The following is a 19397-nucleotide window of genomic DNA, read 5'->3' on the forward strand; positions in this document are numbered from 1 at the left end:
GCACAACAAAAACACAAAACAAAACACAAGACACAACAAAAACAAAAAACACAACAAAAACAAAACAAGACACAACAAAAACAAAAAACACAAAACAAACCAAGACAAAAAACAAAACAAAACACAAGACACAAAATGAAACAAAACATGAGGAAACAAAAAATGAAACAAGACGCAATGAAAACACAAAAGGAAACAAAAAACAAAAACACAAGACAAAAAACCCCACAAGACACAACAAAAACACAAAAGATAAAATGAAAACACAAAATGAAACCAAAACACGAGACAACCAAAACAACAACAAAAGCACAAGATAAAACAAAAACACAAGACACAAAAAAACAAAAAAACAAAATGAAAAGAAATGAAAAAATGAAAAGATGAAAGAAAGACACAAGACAAAAAAAAAAAACATGATCAAAACACATTATTGTAAATATTATATATATATACATTATACAATCAGACATTGTAAAATATAGCGTTTTGTCACACCACACCTATTTTTTTTTTTTTAATAGCTTGTTAATGGAAAAGTTACCCTATTTTGAAAACATGTCACTGAGCTACTGTTACACTACTCCAAAACATTGCTAATTTGCAGTTACTGTACACATAACACGGCTCTGCCACTCTTTAAACTGGTGCTGACAGGCGTCCCGTTTTTAGATGATCTGATAGCAGTTTCGGTTAAACTAAAGTCAGGAGGGAAACTGATCCAAAAATATGACTCACAGTGGACCTCCAGCACTTCTGTGACCTGGTGCGGCATTGAGCCCAGAGACACGTGCTCCACCACGCAGGTGTACGCTGCTCCGTCGTCCTTCCTGTCCACCTTGAGGTGTACGCTACTCCTGACCGTGAAGGACCTCCCAGTGGCGTTTACCTCCTTCTGACCTGCCAAAACAGTCACAAGAAGACCTATCAAGCTACTGTTACATATACAGTACTCTATAGGTACAACATTTAGAATATCATGCATTATGATTATTAAGTGTTCTGTGATATTCAAGATGAGTCAGAGGCTTTTATATATACAGTATATGAAGAACTCCGATGCAAAAGCCTCTAAAAGCCACCTCTGTAAAAAATGAGATAATAATATTGAGTGAATTCTTTCCGCACATAGTACATGTTCATCAAATACTTTCACTTCAAACTCACTAAATCCCAGCCTCAACCCATTCAGAAATGCCGGTACTTTGGTAGAAACCTATACATAGTAGCCTGAATTTTTTTTTAATATTAAACAAAACCTTTAGAAGGACTTAGAGGCTTTTGCCTTCTTCATATAGTCTTCATATATATATATATATATATATATATAATACAGGTAGAAAGACATACAGGCTAAGCATGCTGGATAATTAATATTATCAATATTAATATTGAGTAACTTACATTTCAGACACAATAATGGCAGTTACTTTTCACTATTTTTGCCCACAAACGAAAATAGTTTGAAATTAAATCAAAGCAAAATCAACGACATGTCTACAAGCAACAATGGTGATTCTTTCCTGAATGTGAACCAGTTGAGACACTTGTTTCATTGAATGAATCAGTTGAGTGAATAATTCAATTACATCTCATTTTCATGTCTTATTACTATGCATATACCCATTTATAAGTCATGTTGGACAAAAGTGTCGGCTAAATAAATAATAAAAAAAATTAAATATCACTTATTTGGTTCCTGAATAAATTAGTGTTTTCAACAAATTAGCTGAATTCAATTTTCAGTGACTCATTCATACCAAAAGTCACTTTTGTTTGTTTCTGAACTAATTAATGTTTTTGAATAAATCGGTTGAGTAAATGATTTAATGACTCACTGAATAAACCACTGGCTGTCTGGAGAGTGTAAACAGACAACAAAAGTGCCACAACGAGTGGTGAATCTGCACTTCCTTTTAGCAGCACAAGCTTTAATTAATATAATATTCTAATATCATCTAGCTTACTGCAAAGTGTCTCATACATAACTTTCAATAGACTCAAATATATTTTTAGTATGATTGTTTTGACCAAGTACAACAGTGCTGTGTTACCCACAATTTTAAATCGTCAAATAAAGTGACCTGTATGAGTAGTAATTTAGCACTTACAGCTATTTCATTAGAATTAAATAAAATAATGTGAATTTTAATGGTCAAACGTAACTGTAACAAAGTTCATGTTCAGGGAGGGAGGAGACGGGAACCTGCAAACGTTAAATGTAACTTTAACTTTAAACAACATAAAAAAAAGGAGCGGCAGAGGCCGGCTGTGGCATATAAGCATAATTAAAACAGCAACGTTAAATGTCCCAGGCCTGGACCTCTCGTCCTTCACTGTCATCAATCCATGGGACTCGAGACCGGTGTGTCACCCAGGTGTCTCTCATTAGCATTTGCTTCACCGGCTCCACCCTGCTTCATACCACAGTGACATTAATAAAACTTGAATACATTAGCTCATCCATGAACATGATTTCTGTCCGAGTCTTTGAGAGGTGAAGACGACACCCCCCATGATTTCACGCTCATTCGCGGCCTCATCAAGCTACGCCTTTGTTATTGTTTTGAATAAGCGACATCTAGCGGCGAAACTTACATACTGTGCCTTTAATTTTCAAACTTTGTGTTTATACATCAACAGCAATAGTTTTCGTTTGCAATCACACAGAAAAACCACAATCCACCAATAGAAAGTGCCCTGATGATATACAGCTCAAAACAGTGTGCCTTTTAGCCTGGAATTTATTTGAAAGCCTGTGGAAATGTGAAGAAGAAAACATCATTTAGAGCTTGTAAAGAGTCCTTATAACGTCTGTGTGAGGAACAGCACAGAGAGTGAGAATCAGCAACCAGATATAATAACACTTAAAGCCATGTCTGCGTTCTGTGAAAGCCCTGGATCAACAGCATCATGAATGGCTAAGTAAAACATCACCCTGGAGGATTGCCTCCAGCAAACATCTTACTAAACATATACATGTATGACCTGGCCCAGATAAAACGGACGAGTATCTCTCTTTCCCTAGATACATAGACTCAGTAAAACATTCACAACATCTATGGTGTCCTTGGCTTTTTTTTCCATCCAAATTCCATCCATGTTGTCTATACAAAACACTGATGGAACACTAAAGAAATTAAATTAAATGCCAAACACTTCCATCATGTTCTTAACTGGAAGAGCATTGCTCTAGCAACACAGAGGTTGTTAGCTCAATTCTAAGGAAACACTAGTATTGATCAAATGCATCCACTGAATGTGCTGCAAGTCACTTCGGATTTAGCACTTGACATTAACTTTTTTTCTCACCAGCCACTGTGACTAGTGGTTTTCCAAAGTTACTAGCCACTAAATTTTGATATTGATACCATGGGGAAAAACTACCATATAGATATTTTTAATATTATCCCACAATTTGACAGCAGGTAGCCTATATTAGACTGCTGTCACTATGCTCTGTCTACATTAATCCGGATATATTTGAAAACGGCGTTTTCGTTTATAAACGCTCTCCGTCCACACTAGCGTTTTCGGACGTTTCAGTGTGGATGAGAAACTTTTGAAAAACGCCTGAAAACCAAGCGGCAACCTCCCAGTCTCTCTCTTGAAACCAACACGGAAGTGAGTTAACCCTCTGGGGACCAAGGTGTTTTTGGGGCCCTTGAGAAGTTCTGACATGCCTTGACATTTGTGCTTTTTTCAGTTATTTATAAACATGTTAATGACAAAGGTGTAAATTCACTCTATATAGCACAAACAGGGCTACCATAATATGCAAGCAACTTGTATGTAGATGTTTGTATTTTTAAGAGAATAATGTTTATGCGTGGTTATTGGAAAAAATAAAAATGAAAGTTGCTGAATTAAGACCACAAAACACATATTAAATATGTGTCCACAAGACTTTTGACCAATGGATGTGGTCCCTTTGAGTTCTAGCTTCAAAATTATATGAAAATAGTCTTGCTTTATCGTTCACAAAAAAAAAATACATTGATTTAAATGGTGTAAAACAGGTTTTGCTTGGAAAGCCAATATGCGAGGGGGAGGAGTAGTTCACACCCACTCTGCATAATGACTCTGCCTAATGAGCCATTCATTCAGGTGTGACACTGACTGAGCCACAATACAAGGACAAAGGATGTATTTAGAAGAAGACTTATATTGACCATTTAAGATTTTGCTTACATCTCTCTTGTAAATATGTTTTGCTATTTTATTAAAAATGTTACAATTACAACAATAATTACAATTTCAACAATATTTCAAGTGTACTCTTTCTTTGTAAAAAAGAAAAAGAAAAAAGATTATAGGCCTACATTTTATCATATGTATTCATTAGTTTGAATATAGCCGCATTGGAACATCTAACATCTTAGTCTATGACTTTATTTTTGACAAATATATATATATATATATATATATATATATATATATATATATATATATATATATATATAAAACGTTAGATATGAGCAGAAATTGCTAAACAAAAGCTTATTTTATGTGGCAGTATATTTTACAGTAGCCTAAAAACTGTACCCAAATCTAGTCAACAAGTGACTGACTGTAGCGTTGTTTTTATGAAATATTAGGGCATATAAATGCTAATTTGCAGTTTAATACGTTGCTTGTACAAATACATTTTATTTCAACATATTCCAGTCGATTTTTACTCATCTCAGTAGGCTATAGCAAAGCAGTTTATTCTTTCACACACAGACGCGCGATTTATATTTAGGCTAAACAGTCTTTACAAATATGTACCCTTCATTCATCTCACAGAAAGGCGAGTCATATTATAGAAATGCGATTCATCTTTTTGCGGTTTGCATAGGCCTACACTAACGTTATTCCATAACGTTATTCCACACGTGAGAAAAGAAAACAGCCTACCTCACTCCTCAGCGGGATCTGCTCCTCATATCAGGATATATTGTTCCTCATATCAGCACTGTTCTGAGGAATCTTTTCTCCATAAGGTAGGCTATATTATGCCTCACTCGATCGCGACGAGCTTTGTTTACAGCTGATGTGGGCGTTTCACAGATCTTCAATAGTTCTCAGAATTTGCGTTTGAATAGCACGCGCTCTCCGTGGGCGTGTCACATTACTGTGAATTAGCTCGTAATGAGGTCGACTGGAGTCGCTCTCTTTTTATACAGATTACAGAAGCTGATAATATTTGTTTTTTATATAAATGACTTCATTTAACAGATGCGATCTCAAGCTTTATGCCCGTGGGTCTGTTTGCCTGTTTGACTGAATTTTCGCGGAGTTATAGATCATTTTCGAACGCGTTTCAAATGGGAGTTTACGGATAGAGAGAAGGCAGAAATCGCATCATGTTAAAGTTTCTTTATTTGTCAAAAAGCAAAACACTTTATTTTTATTTTGAGTATACAGAAAAAAAATAGAAACTGAACAGGATCGATTGATGTATAACACGAAAACTAAAGATCAAAATTAACAGAGCATTTTGTGTTTATTTTTCATTGCTAAAAAAAAAAACGAGCAAAACGCGCCGGCGCGTTTTTGGTCCCCAGAGGGTTAAACTGCAATTCATCGACTGGCCGCTTGAGGCTGGCTGCACAAGTGAGTCAAATCTGTATCTCCCCCATGTTAAAATGACCAACTTTACAGCAGAAAAAAACATGTTTACAGCCTGGTTCTCTCTGTGGCTTTGGTCTATACAGCTAATTTTGCCCTTCATACCAACTGTGAGGGGGGTGAATTTTTTTATAACTCATCCATTTAGTTGATTAATATTTAAAGTTCTAAGGGTGTGGCCACTTGAGTGACAGGTGGATTGCCGCTGATGTCAATGCTAGCCGTTTGTCTGCTGTTACTAGCCGTCACTTCACCTCAGCAAATGTTAGCTGCTGAACTTGCCTTCTCTGCAGTGTTTTGTGCTTTTTTTTCGGGATTATTTCATACAATTTAATACACCCATTACTTCGCCCACGGCTTTGGGTTCCGTCGTTGTCGTCGAGTATCGTTCGAGAGAACAACCAGCGCTGTATTTCAGTTGTTTTCCCCTGTGAACATGCACTAATGGATGTCTGGCAATTTCGTTGCTTTTTGGAGTTTTCAGATTTAAAAACGTCAATAAAGGCTCGTTCGTTCTGCTCTCACGGAACAGATTGATTATAATATGCTTATGTACCGTCAGATGAAATCCTGCAGGTGTCGGCGCTTTCACCGTCATGCAATAAATGCACATCCTTGAATGAGAGCGGATTTTCTAGCGCATTTACTTGAACTTCATAGGCAATATATCTAAGGTTTAACCCATTCGAGAGGCGGCCAAAATCAGAATTTAAAATGGACTGAATAATAAGCTCTCTACGAACTTGACGAGCGATGCCGCGCTGACGGACCATAGACTATAAAAAAAGAGTGACTGACATGTAACGTTATGCATATAAATCACTGTCACACACACTCTCTCAGAGTAATATTAAGTTAATGCATAATACATTTTCAACTAGCAGAATAGTACAGAATCACGATACACAGTCTCACTTGTAGCCATGTCTTTTAACTATTATAATATTTAGAAGGGCAAAAACAGGAACTTTTAATTGGCTTTACATCATCAACTGTCTGTCACTTTAGCGCGAGGCCCTGTGCAGTCGCAGACTTGGTACTGTCAGTAGCATAACCTCCCCAGCCTGAGCTAACTCAGAGATGGCTAACCATAGACTGTAAAAAAAATATGGACATAGTGTCCGTGACGTCACCCGTAGGTTTCTGAAGACCGTTTTTGAAGCCTAAAGTGGGCGGAGCCGGCCGTCGCCATCTTGGCCTCGCGTCACTCCCGGATAACAGAAAATGGGCAAAGAGGCGGGGCGTGAGTGGAGCTCAGGAGCCTGGCTATCTGAAATCACGCCCGCCTAGCTCGACGTGATCGAGTTAGCTCATATACTGTCTCTCTGGTTAGCTCAGGCTGGGGAGGTAATGCTATAACGTTATGCTACTTACAGTACCAAGTCTGCGACTGCACAGGGCCTCGCGCTAAAGTGACAGTTGATGATGTAAAGCCAATTAAAAGTTCCTATTTTTGCCCTTCTAAATATTATAATAGTTAAAAGACATGGCTACAAGTGAGACTGTGTATCGTGATTCTGTACTATTCTGCTAGTTGAAAATGTATTATGCAGTAACTTAATATTACTCTTGAGTGTGTGTGTGTGTGTGTGTGACAGTGATTTGTGCATACATGTCAGTCACTCTTTTTTTATAGTCTATGGTCCGTCAGCGCGGCATCGCTCGTCAAGTTCGTAGAGAGCTTATTCAGTACATTTTAAATTCTGATTTTGGCCGCCTCTCAAATGGGTTAAATCATAGATATATTGCCTATGAAGATCAAGTAAATGCTCTAGAAAATCCGCGCTCATTCAAGGATGTGCATTTATAGCATGGACGGAGAAAGCGCCGACACCTGCAGGATTTCATCTGACGGTACATAAGCATATTATAATCAATCTGTTCCGTGAGAGCAGAACGAACAAGCCTTTATTGACGTTTTTAAATCTGAAAACTCCAAAAAGCAACGAAATTTTCAGACATCCATTAGTGCATGTTCACAGGGGAAAACAACTGAAATACAGCGCTGGTTGTTCTCTCGAACGATACTCGACGACAACGATGGAATCCAAAGCCGTGGGCGAAGTAATGGGTGTATTAAATTGTATGAAATAATCCCGAAAAAAAGCACAAACACTGCAGAGATGGCAAGTTCAGCAGCTAACATTTGCCGAGGTGAAGTGACGGCTAGTAACAGCAGACAAACGGCTAGCATTGACATCAGCGGCAATCCACCTGTCACTCAAGTGGCCACGCCACACCCTTAATTATGCAGAACTCTAAATATTAATCAACTAAACGGATGAGTTATAAAAATAATTCACCCCCCTCACAGTTGTCATGAAGGGCAAAACTTAGCTGTATAGACCAAAGCCATATACAGACACCAGGCTGTAAACATGTTTTTTTCTGCTGTAAAATTTGGCATTTTAACATGGGGGAGATACAGATTTGACTCCCTTTTGACAACAGCCTCAAGCGGCTAGTCAATGAATTGCAGTTTAACTCACTTCCGTGTTGGTTTCAAGAGAGAGGACGGGGAGGTTGCCGCTTGTGGCTAACTCGATCACGTCGAGCTAGGTGGGTGTGATTTCAGATAGCCAGGCTCCTCAGCCTCTTTGCCCATTTTCTGTTATCCGGGAGTGACGCAAGGCCAAGATGGCGACGGCCGGCTCCGCCCACTTTAGGCTTCAAAAATGCTCCTCAGAAACCTATGGGTGACGTCACGGACACTACGTCCATATTTTTTACAGTCTATGCTGAAAACGCTAAATTCACCTCACTGCGCATGCGTAAAACCTCACAAAAGATCACTGACATGATTCAGATGGAAAAAATAAATAATGAAGTTATCGCGCAATTCTTCTGACAGGATAATATTATTTAGTAAAATATCTCACCATTCACTGATGCTGTCCAGGTCGCACGCAGTCACCATATGTTTGGTCTAAAAACGCAACTGCTCTCATGTATTGCCGCAGGGACAGCAAATGTGAGTAAGTTCTGTCATCTTTGCAGGACAAGAGTGTCCAAATGTAGAATATTTTTTAGCAACAGTGTGAAAGTGAATAGCACATAACAGGCACAATACTGGTATTAAACATGGAATATCTATTGGTACAAATATGCGTCACATGACTAAATTTACGTCACTACAACCTGATAATGGCGTTTTCAAATGTATCCACTTTGGAGTGCGTTTTCAAAAAAGCTTCGTTTTCATTAATAAAAACGCCGTCTCAGTGTGGACGGAAGGCCAAAACGGAGAGAAAAATATACGTTTTCAAACGTATGGACATGGCCTTAAACACCGAATGCACGGATGCATGCGCATGCGTTTTCTTTCTCGACTGTTTACGTTCACTTAAAACATAACTGAGTGTGTTTACTTGAATACTTGCCAATATTTTGGGTGTGAGCCAAAAATTTGCGGGGAATGAGTAAAATTATGAGCAATACGTGCAATCCCATGCCGAAATTCAATCCCTGTAACAGAAACAATATTCATCCGGAGCAAATTTAACGAGTGAGTGAAGGGAGGCGGGTTTGTGTGTCTATTTGCTGTCGTAGAGATCATAAGAGAGAGAGAAAGCGCAGCTGGTATAGTGTTTCAGATTTTTCAGTATAGATATGTATCGAAAAATCTATTTTTTTGACAACACTACTTTGCACTTGGTTTATTATTTCAGATGCCTTTTTAAAAGACTACAATTGAAAAATGTATATATTATAGAAAATTTAACCCGCCAAAGTGGTTAGTAGGAGTGACTGCGTTACGCCACTTCTGAAATCCACCCGCATTTGGCAGGTGTTCATGTCAAGCCCTGAATATAATGTAATGTTTGTTTTGTATTTCCGAGTGAATCAGGATGATGTGAGCTGAAAAGGAAAGTCATTTTAGAGATTTCAATTTTTCTTTGAAACAATTTCCTCTTGCACTCATTCACAATATACGACTAGAACTACGGCTGTAATTTGTTTAACATTTTTTACTAATTAATTACATGGTATGCTTATTATTAACTGAATATATCAATGTTTGTTGAAAGCAAAAAAGCAGAATAACTCAAATGCATTACTGTGGCAGATTAAAAGCATTGAATGGACACTATTAATCATTCTAAATACACTTTTTATCTATTTTAATTTGACATATATATTTGATTAATAGAATAGCTCAAAAGAATAGTATTTATTTGAAATAGAAATATTTTGTAATATGTTATACTCATTCATTATGAGTTTTTGTATGAATCCGGGCTCCTGCTGATGCTCAGTATGAGGAATGACTGGTATGTAATTTCATATACAGCGACAAGTGTTGATGCTAATCGCTGTGTGATATCTGGTCAGTGGTGTGAAAGCTAGATACTGTGCTTCTACTGTGCTGATATACTAAGAGCTGAAGCATCTCTCTCTCTCTCTCTCTCTCTCTCTCTCTCTCTCTCTCTCTCTCTCTCTCTCTCTCTCTCTCTCTCTCTCTCTCTCTCTCTCTCTCTCTCTCGTCAGTCAGATTCTCCCATAGCAATGCCTGCAGCGCTGCCATACTCCTCTAGATGCATGCCATCATCTGACGTTTCTGGAAGACTGATTACCTTTTTTTCTGTTCTTTTCTTTTCTTTTCTTTTCTTTTCTTTTCTTTTCTTTTCTTTTCTTTTCTTCTTTTCTTTTAAAAAAAGGGATAGTTCACCCAAGCATGAAAATCTGTTCACTGTAAAAAGTGATCAGTTGACTTAACTTAAAAAAGTGAGGAAACCCGTTGCCTAGTTAAGTTATGTTCCCATAACTTAATTTTTTCAATTACGCATGAAATTTATTTACTTAATTTTAAGGCAACGGGTTTCCTCACTTTTTTACACTTCTACAGTGTTCTATCATCATTTACTTACACTCATGTCATTCCACATTTGTGGAGCACAAAAGAAGATACTTTGAAAAATGACTCGTGTGAACTACCCCTTTAAGCGGTATAGTGGGTCATTTAACACCAATAATACACTCATGTGAGTGACTTTTATTTTGTTTCCTCACACTAATGAGCGCATGTTGTTTGTCTCATTAACTGGGAAACTGCAGATAAGTCCAATCTGCTATTTCTCACCCTCCTCCAGAACAGACCTCTGCAACACTTCTGGTGTGTAGGTAAAAATCAACCAGTGAAAATCAATTGCATTTCTCAGAGGAGAGGTAGAAATGTTTTAAGTAGATTTTTTCACTTTTACTCTTACATTTTGATGCCAAGGAGCTGCTATTTGGTTACTAAGTATTTTTTTTTGTGCATTCCGAAACTGTTGCTAGGGTGTTCTGAGTGGCATGGCAGGTGGTTGCTAGGGTATTCTGGATTGTTGCTTACTGGCACAAACTCACCCATAATGTTGCAATGTAAATAAAAGGGATTTTTTTTTTCTAATTGGAAGTCTGATCCCTTATACGGTCTGATCACTTATTATGTTTTAGTAAATCGTGGAGACAATGAATTCTTAATTCGTGGGAACAAATTGTTAATTTGTTACCGAATATATATATATATATATATATATATATATTTGTCCGCATGTCATGTGCAGGACTTCGTAAACTTAGAAAAGTAACAGCACATCTCTCCTTAATCTGCATGATTTAAGGTGTTTGTAACACAACTAGTGCAGGACGATTTATGTTTAATCCTTAGGGATGATGTTTGTTTAAACCCCTTACCATAAGTAGAAGCAATTATTCTTCAGATAACATGAAAGCCTAAATTCAATCTGTTTATAATATAAAAAGATCGAGTCTCTTCAGAAAATTTGGACTAAAACACTCAATTCATATGGATTAGTTTTACGATCTCTTCATGAACTGTTTGAAGCGTTAAAGTGGTAGTTGCGTAGCTGTCAATGGAAGGACAGAAAACTCTCAGATTTCATCAAAAAGATTTTCATTTGTGTTTCGAAGAGGAACGAAAGTCTTACTGGTTTGGAACGACATGAGGGTGAGTAATTGATGACAGAATTTTCATTTTTGGGTGAACTATAAAACTTAGTTGTATAAATGGGCACTAAGTAACAAATTGTGCAACCAAATTAAGTACAAATTTCTTGTCGTTGCTAACCCCCTATTTCAACCTTCATGTCCCAGTTTAAGGTGGATACGGAGCAAACCTATCCAGATGTGTTAAAACAGCATGAAAAGCACACGAAAGAAGGAAAATAGTATAGCATATATTTAGCACAGATCCAGATAAAGTAAATTGCATCTAAAACATTTTTTTTGAAAACACTGGCAAACCTCTGTGGTAAATAAGCTCTCAGGAGATCCTGGATTTGTGCTGATGTTTCACGAGTTGCACAGGCCGCACTGAAAGTTGTGTCGACGGAAGCCAGGGTATCCACCAATGTGACCCGATACAAGGCTTCGTATCTCCCTGACCATCCTAAAGTGAGCGGCGGTATCACACGTGTTAGATATTCTGTTTGGGCCAGCGTGCTGGTCTCTAGAAGCACATCTCACAAGATCAGATCATAGAGCGAGATTCCTTTGAATTGGATGAGTGACAGGCAGTCTGGCTGTGATGCTATGTTCCTGTGTGCCACTGGCCTTTAACTATGGCTTGCCTGAATGCCATCTCTGAGTCGGTCCTGTCTAACGGAGTCTCAGGCCATCAATCAACACAACCAGGGGCTTCTGCCTGAGATGTGTGAGCCTCAGCCCTCAGAGGGATATCTGGGGTGACATTGATAAGTTGAACTGATTATGCTGCACTACTGTACATTTGATTGACTCAAAGAATCAATTCTGGGTTTTTTTGTCAGAAATGGTAGATTGTTCAGACAAATACGTAGTCTTGTTTCACCTCACTGGTTGAGCCAGTGTTTACACTATATAAATAAAATATATGCATAAAATATATTTGCAGAATACATTTTAAGTTTAAAATAAGGGATTTTTATTCAGCAAGGATGTAATTAATCAAAAGTGACAGTAAAGACATTTATAATATTACAAAATAGTTATTTATTATATAATGCTCTTCTTTCGAACTTTCTATTCATTAAAGAATCCTGATTTTTTTTTGTCACAGTTTCTACAAATTGATGTTTTTACTGTAACAGTTTTTACTGTATTTTCAACAAATATTTTTTTTTATTTGAATGCTTCTTAACATGTCATGTTGTGCAACTCCCCAAAAATTCAATTATATTTATATTTATAAAAAAAATTACTTTGAAAAATGTTTTTGTAAATTTTGTGAAATTTAATCCTTATAAAATAATCGTTTTTCAAAAGCATATGAAACCTATGGAGCCCCTAAAGGGACATTGTGAAGGAAAAAAATAGGAGGGAAAATTATTTGTCAATGCATGTTTTGCGTTCCCACAAGAAACGTGCGTTTGCGTTTGCTCGCAAAACCTTTGCGATTCACCGAGAAACTTTGTGTTCCCTCCCAAAAACATTTGCATTCCGCCGAGAAACTTTGCGTTTGCTGGCAAAGAGCTCCAAAGGCATAGTTTCACGGGGGAATGCAAAACTGTTGTGAGAGAACACTAAAGCATTTACTTATTATTTTTCCTCCCATCTCCTATCTTTTTTTTCCACCACCATGCCCCTTTAGGGGCTCCCTAGAAACTACCTGAAATAATGTCCTTTCTTAAGAATTGTGATTTAAATGTGTTTGAAAGACGAGGCCAGTCTATGCACATTAAACTGGGAATGCAGAAAGTATTTCAACACTGCAAAATGACACACTTCACCTTCAAGGCCCAGGATTATACAATACTGTGAGAACCTTTGTAAAGAGCTGCACAATTCATAAATATGCTAGTGTAACATTACACATTGCACACTATGTACCACTTGCACTCTGACAACATGTGCAACTGTTCACTGCACACAGTTAGCTCTAGGCTATCCGGGGGGATTTGTTTACCTTGCACCTCCTTGTCGTTTCTAAACCATCGGATGTCAGCAGCCGGTTTGCTGCCAGATGTGGTGCATGTCAGTGTGACGTCCTCCCCCTCCTGGGCAGGTCTCGAGAGGCCTGTGATTTCTGGTTTTGCTGGAACACCTGATATATAAACAGAAGAGGAAGATTATATGCAGCACTGATGGAAACATGGGTGATTCTATGATTTCAGCCCCCCACCTGAACATGAACTGATTCACAGGAATATTTCTTGCCTGAAGGTCAAATGTGGCTTGATTGACATTGTTTTTGATCTTTTTTTTTTTTTGAGTTTATATATATGTTTGTCGGTAGATATATATCAATTCTATTTTCTGCTTTATAGTATATAGTAAACAGAGAGCATTTGGATGAGAGATAAAGATTTTGGTTTCTAAGGTCTCTTCTAATGTACATCAAATCGAACCCTACAGACAGCTGTTCAATGACACAATCATATCTGGGGGGATTAAATGGATGTTCTGGGTTCACTGCTTTTGATTACGATGGAAAAGATTTAGACTCGTCCTAAAAAAAATATAAAAAAATTCCAGTATTGCACAAGAACAAGTGTTAAAAATTAACAATTAGCCAAATTACTTAAGCATTGTACATGTTAACATGGGACTAGTGTGTCAGAATTGCTTATTGGCCTTGTCTTTGTAATGTTACAGTATATATTCAATAACCATGTAAAGACGCTAAAGCCAAAATAACGCTAAAGAAATTGATCTACCTGTAAAAGTAGTTACACCACTGTTGGATGCAAACTAAATAATTGCCTGTAAAGTTACTTTTAAAAAATATGCATTGTGAAAAGTGGTATTCAAACATGAGATAAAAGCAGTACCACCACTGTTGGATAAAAAAAACAAAAAACAATTGCCTGTAAAGTTACTTTTAAACAATATGCATTGTGAAAAGTGGAATTCAAACATAAGATAAAAGTAGTCCCACCATGGCAAAACAAAACAAAACAAAACAAAACAAAACAAAACAAAACAAAACAAAACAAAACAAAACAAAAACAAAAACAAAAACAAAACAAAACAAAACAAAACAAAACAAAACAAAACAAAAACAAAACAAAACAAGCATTGTCAGTAAAGTTACTTTAAACAATATTGTTACGTTATGTTTATTTTTCTTTGTGTCTTTATAATATCTGTGTATGCTTTTTGATGTTTTCTTTGAGTTTCAGATCATCGCTGATTTGCTAACAGTGCTGCCGCCTGCCAGCGGTAACTGGATGATCAGCTGGCGGTCCTTTTAAAAGCTCCTCTTCCGCTTGGCAGAGGGAACTCTCGCGGCTTCGGGTCGGTAGCAATGGCTCAGACTTCCTGCCAGCCGCCAGATCAAAATATTATCTTCGTGTTTCTTTTGGTTGTGTGTTTTATTTAGAATGTGATAATGTAGGAGAGACCTACTCTTTTGTTTGGAACTTATTTATTCTATGTTTTTGATGAGCGTAGTTAGGTAAGCTTTATTGTAGGTCATTTTCTTTTCTTTGTGTTAGGTTATTTACGTTGCTGTTTAATTTCGCTAGATTGGGTTTTGTTTGTTATTTTGGGCCTTGGGTTTCTCTGATGAGAATACCACTCTCTATTCATTTTTGTTATTGAATTCTATACTTTATTGTTATATAATTTTCGTTTGGGCCGTGGGTCCTTCTAACAAATCCTAACCGATTTATTGTTATTTACTTTTGTGACTCACAATAAATGTATAATTTTTGTATAAACTTTTGTATTCACCATTCGGTTCTTTTGATTGTGACAGCCTGCTGGAAGCCTTTCTTACCTTTTTCTTTAATTTATTGCGTCTTACCCCTAGTGGACGTAATAAATATGTATAATTAAAAGTGGTATATTAAGGTGTACAGAGTAAGAAGTGCACAAGATGATTGTAAACCAAAGCAGTGACACATCTAATGACTCCATGAGCAAGTGTGAAATTCTCTCATTTACATCACTCTCTGTGTCACCAATGGGCTAAAAGAAAACAAGATCATGTGAAGGAAGAGAACACGCTGACCCAAGATCAGTGATGAGTGTGTTGACCTTAAAAGCGCAGATTGATGAGGATGAGAGGGAGACTGATCTATGAGAAGTCTTACCTAACACAGTCAGGAAGGCCTTGGAAGTCTTGACAGGCATGGTGAAGAGCGAGCATGTATACTGTCCTTCATCTGACAGAGTAACGTCATTGATGCTGATGGTCAGCTCCTTCCACGAGGCTCGAACCAGTTCAATCCGGTTGTCCCTTAATGCTAAGATATAAAAACAATAGTTAATCAATAAGATAAAAATGACATTGGAGAAACAGTATATATGTATATATATATAAAAAAAAGTATATTAGTGGTTCCATGGTAAAGTGTTGGTATCAACCTTAGTATTTCGATTGGTGGCGTGTGTAATGGAATTGGTCGAGAAGGATTCAGGACACAAAAAGAAAGGAATTTTATTTTTGTCCCTTCAAAACATAAAGTAGGCATACAAAAATAATATCTCAAATGAAAAAGTAATGATAGAAATAACAATCTTGAGGCAATGAGAAACTCATATAAATGGCCAAGATGAATCTACTGTATGCCTCTAGATAAAATACACATGTAAATATCATGGGGAGAAACAAACCAAAAAGACAAAGAAAGACATTCTCTTGCTCAAACGAGGATGACACATTATACACGGGAGACCGGGGGTAATTGTAACACTTTTAACTCCAGTGAACATTTCTCAGCGTGGGTTTATTTTTGAAAGTAAATAAAGAAGAAAATATATTACAAAGTTAATAATAACTTTCTGCTTATATTAAAGTTCATGAACTAAAGTTCTTAATCAACATTGTCAGCATGCATTACACATCTGTTACACTATCACCATTTTTTTTTATGTACTGTACCATAGTGTCACATTGTATTTGAAAGTACATTAAAGAATATCAGAATATAGTTTCCCAACTGAAGCTAAGCAGGGTGTAGTTTAGTCAATGCCTGGATGGGAGACCTCCTGGTGAAAATAAAGTTGTTTCTGGAAAGCCCTGTGATCTGCATTGGTCCTAATTCCCCAATATAGTGACGCAGACACTAGACAGTAAAATTCAGCATCCTTTGAATTAGAAGTCATATCTGATACTCTAATGGCATTGCCATTTAAAATTAACACCAGAATCCTGTCCAAATTTTCCCACTGGCTTCTATCAACCACAGTTTGAGAAGCACTAAATATATCAAAATATTAGTGCACGGAACATGTCCAAAATATGCTAGTGCCATGGTACTTTTTATTAGTGAACCACAGTGTCTTTTTGTAAACATTAGAGGTTTTCAAGTTGAAATATCTTGGAGGTAAAGCTTAAGACTTGTGTTCACTTACTTATTCATGACATTATGAATTATTCACGAGATTAGTTTTGTACACATAATCGTGACCCAAACGTATTTGAAAGTCCCACTGTTCTGAATATCCACTGCGATTGACTGTCACCTTCACACTGAAGCCGTTTGCGGTCTCTAACTAGAGTTTCAACACTTTCTACCTCTCAGCCACAAGCAGCCATTCATTCATTATGTTTGCAATTTCCAAGAAGAGCTTTTGGCATCTGAGAGACTGGTGAACAGAAAGGTCACCTTATTCATCACCTCACACTGTCTGAAATGCACAATCCACTTGTATTTTGCTGTTTGAAAATAAAACAAGAGAAACTGAGACTTTTCATTTAGCATCTTAGCAAAATTGACTCTCTTCATAAATGCATTTTTCTGGTCTTATTGGGAACAATTCCATGCACATACATATATATATATATATATATATATATATATATATATATATATATATATATATATATATATATATATATATATATATATATTTATAAATGTATACTGACCTTGTAATTTTCAATCGCAGTTAAGTCAGTTAAGCCAATGTGGTTAACCCTTTGTTTTTTTGTTTCACTTGGAAACATGTCACAATACCGAAGTGGGTTGCAACTTCAGTTTCATGGACACTTTAACAACAGACATATGCTATAAATTGAATAGGGAGTCTAGACATGGTTTGTTTCAACAAAAGTGCGTTGACTTTCGCGCTTTGGTCTCTGTAAACTCTATAACACTGGGAAATTCCACACAGACGTGTTCAATGTCCTATTGGGAACATTGTTACATGCACACACTGACATGTCAAATAAAAAAAAAATGATTTACTTAGATGTTAAAAGAGACAATTGTGTCGTCTTTCGAAGCCTTTTAAATGTACATTCATGTTAAAAAAGCATCGTGTCTCCAAACAATATAATCTGACGCTACAAGACGCATCTTTTCGCATCTTTTTAGAGGATGTGTCAAGACTGTTTAAATATTCCCTCTGAATGTGTGCTGAGTTATGAATAGAGAATGAACAGAGGATTTGTGGAGATGGCAAATGCCTAGGGGGGAAGGGGGAATGGTTTGGCACGGAGACTCAGCGGCATTGGATAAAGGGAGGAAAGGTGATCAGGTCTGGGCTCACGCCACACATGGGCCTGCTGATAGAGTCCAACGAAACCCGGCGAGACAAGGACCATCAAAGCTTATGAACATATGACACATTTTCACCAGCCCATATCCCTCTATCTTCCTCAGACACAGAGGGAGGAATGGAAGAAAAGAGTGCGCTCTCTTGTTGTTTACAGAAAAGACAAACACACACACACTCATACGTCGAACATAACAAAGGTGATGATAAGCTGCCAAGGCGAGGAACAGTCTCTGTTTGTACCACAGCCGAGGGTTGATGGTACAGTGCCTAGACTCTAAAATGCTTGGCGGTTTCCATTCAAGTCATTCAACGATAACATATAGGGATGTGGGCGTTGAAAAGAACGACAGAGAAGAGAACAAAAATATTGAGAGGAAGAAAAAAGATCCACCCACACAGAGTCTGAAGTTAGACTTCCTTCAGTGGTCAAATCTGTCTCTGCACCAGGGTCAAATGAAGATGTGAATACTACTCTCAAAGAGGGCTTGATACTACTCGTGATGCGCTCGTTCATTACACTTACACTGCTACATTTTATTCTGACACAATGGTGTCAAGCTCAAAACATTATCCTAAATCCATTGACAGAAACAAGTATACAAAGGTTTGAATAACCCTACAGACAACTGTTATCAATTCAACTCAGGCCAACAGGGACTGGCAAAACTCCGCATCCACATTTCCAAAAAAATAATCGAAAGCCTGCCAGATGCCCAGAGTTAGCTCCAATCTGTCACAACCTCCGTGAAATGCCAACGTCTGACAAAGCTCTTTTTCCCAGAGCTTAAATAAGTCGACATGATGAAATGGTGGGTTTCCAACATCCTTCTGACTTATTCAACACGGTTTATTCCACTTAGAGAGAAGTATAAACCCTTCGATTTGAACTTGTGTCCTTCTCTATCATTTTCGGGGAAGAAGGGAAGGCTGACTTGTGGATGACCTGACAGACATCCCAGCATTCCCTTGGGCTGGAGCAATCTTACAACAGCCGGATGGTGCGAACCCCTATTTAGCATCTTTGAGTTGTGCTTTTATCTAAAGCTCAATATGGCGCACAAACAAAAACTTGGCGAAAAGAAATACAGTCGAATTGAAGAGGACAACAGTGGATAATGGAGCAGATTGTGAATGTTATTTTCAAGGTCGTAAGTGCATGCGAATGTGGGTGCGGTTGCATAATATAGTGTGTTTAGATATATTTGGTGTTGTTGGTCTTGGAAGGAACAGAACTGCCAACAAAATGTCTTCGCACCTTTCTTGTGAACAATCATTTGGCAGTGCACTTTGAGAGACTCCCAGCACTTTTCCGCACAAGCCTCTGAAACCACATTTAACATCCAGCTTTGGAGCCG

At 37.4% G+C, this 19397-nt stretch overlaps 1 protein-coding gene across 7 annotated transcripts in view; it reads right to left on the reverse strand.

The window, feature by feature from the left end:
* Nucleotides 1-19397, reverse strand: part of cadm2b (cell adhesion molecule 2b) — a 231194-nt gene that overhangs the window by 23195 nt on the left and 188602 nt on the right. For all 7 annotated transcript variants that reach the window (XM_079885386.1, XM_079885389.1, XM_079885384.1 and 4 more), the window contains 3 exons: nt 15630-15782; nt 13499-13636; nt 739-900 (listed from right to left, as the gene is read on the reverse strand). In XM_079885386.1, the coding sequence (XP_079741512.1) occupies nt 739-900; nt 13499-13636; nt 15630-15782 (453 nt within the window). The remainder of the gene's footprint in view (nt 1-738; nt 901-13498; nt 13637-15629; nt 15783-19397) is intronic.

Source organism: Squalius cephalus (assembly GCF_949319135.1).
Source record: "Squalius cephalus genome assembly, chromosome: 11".
Taxonomy (NCBI): Eukaryota; Metazoa; Chordata; class Actinopteri; order Cypriniformes; family Leuciscidae; genus Squalius; species Squalius cephalus.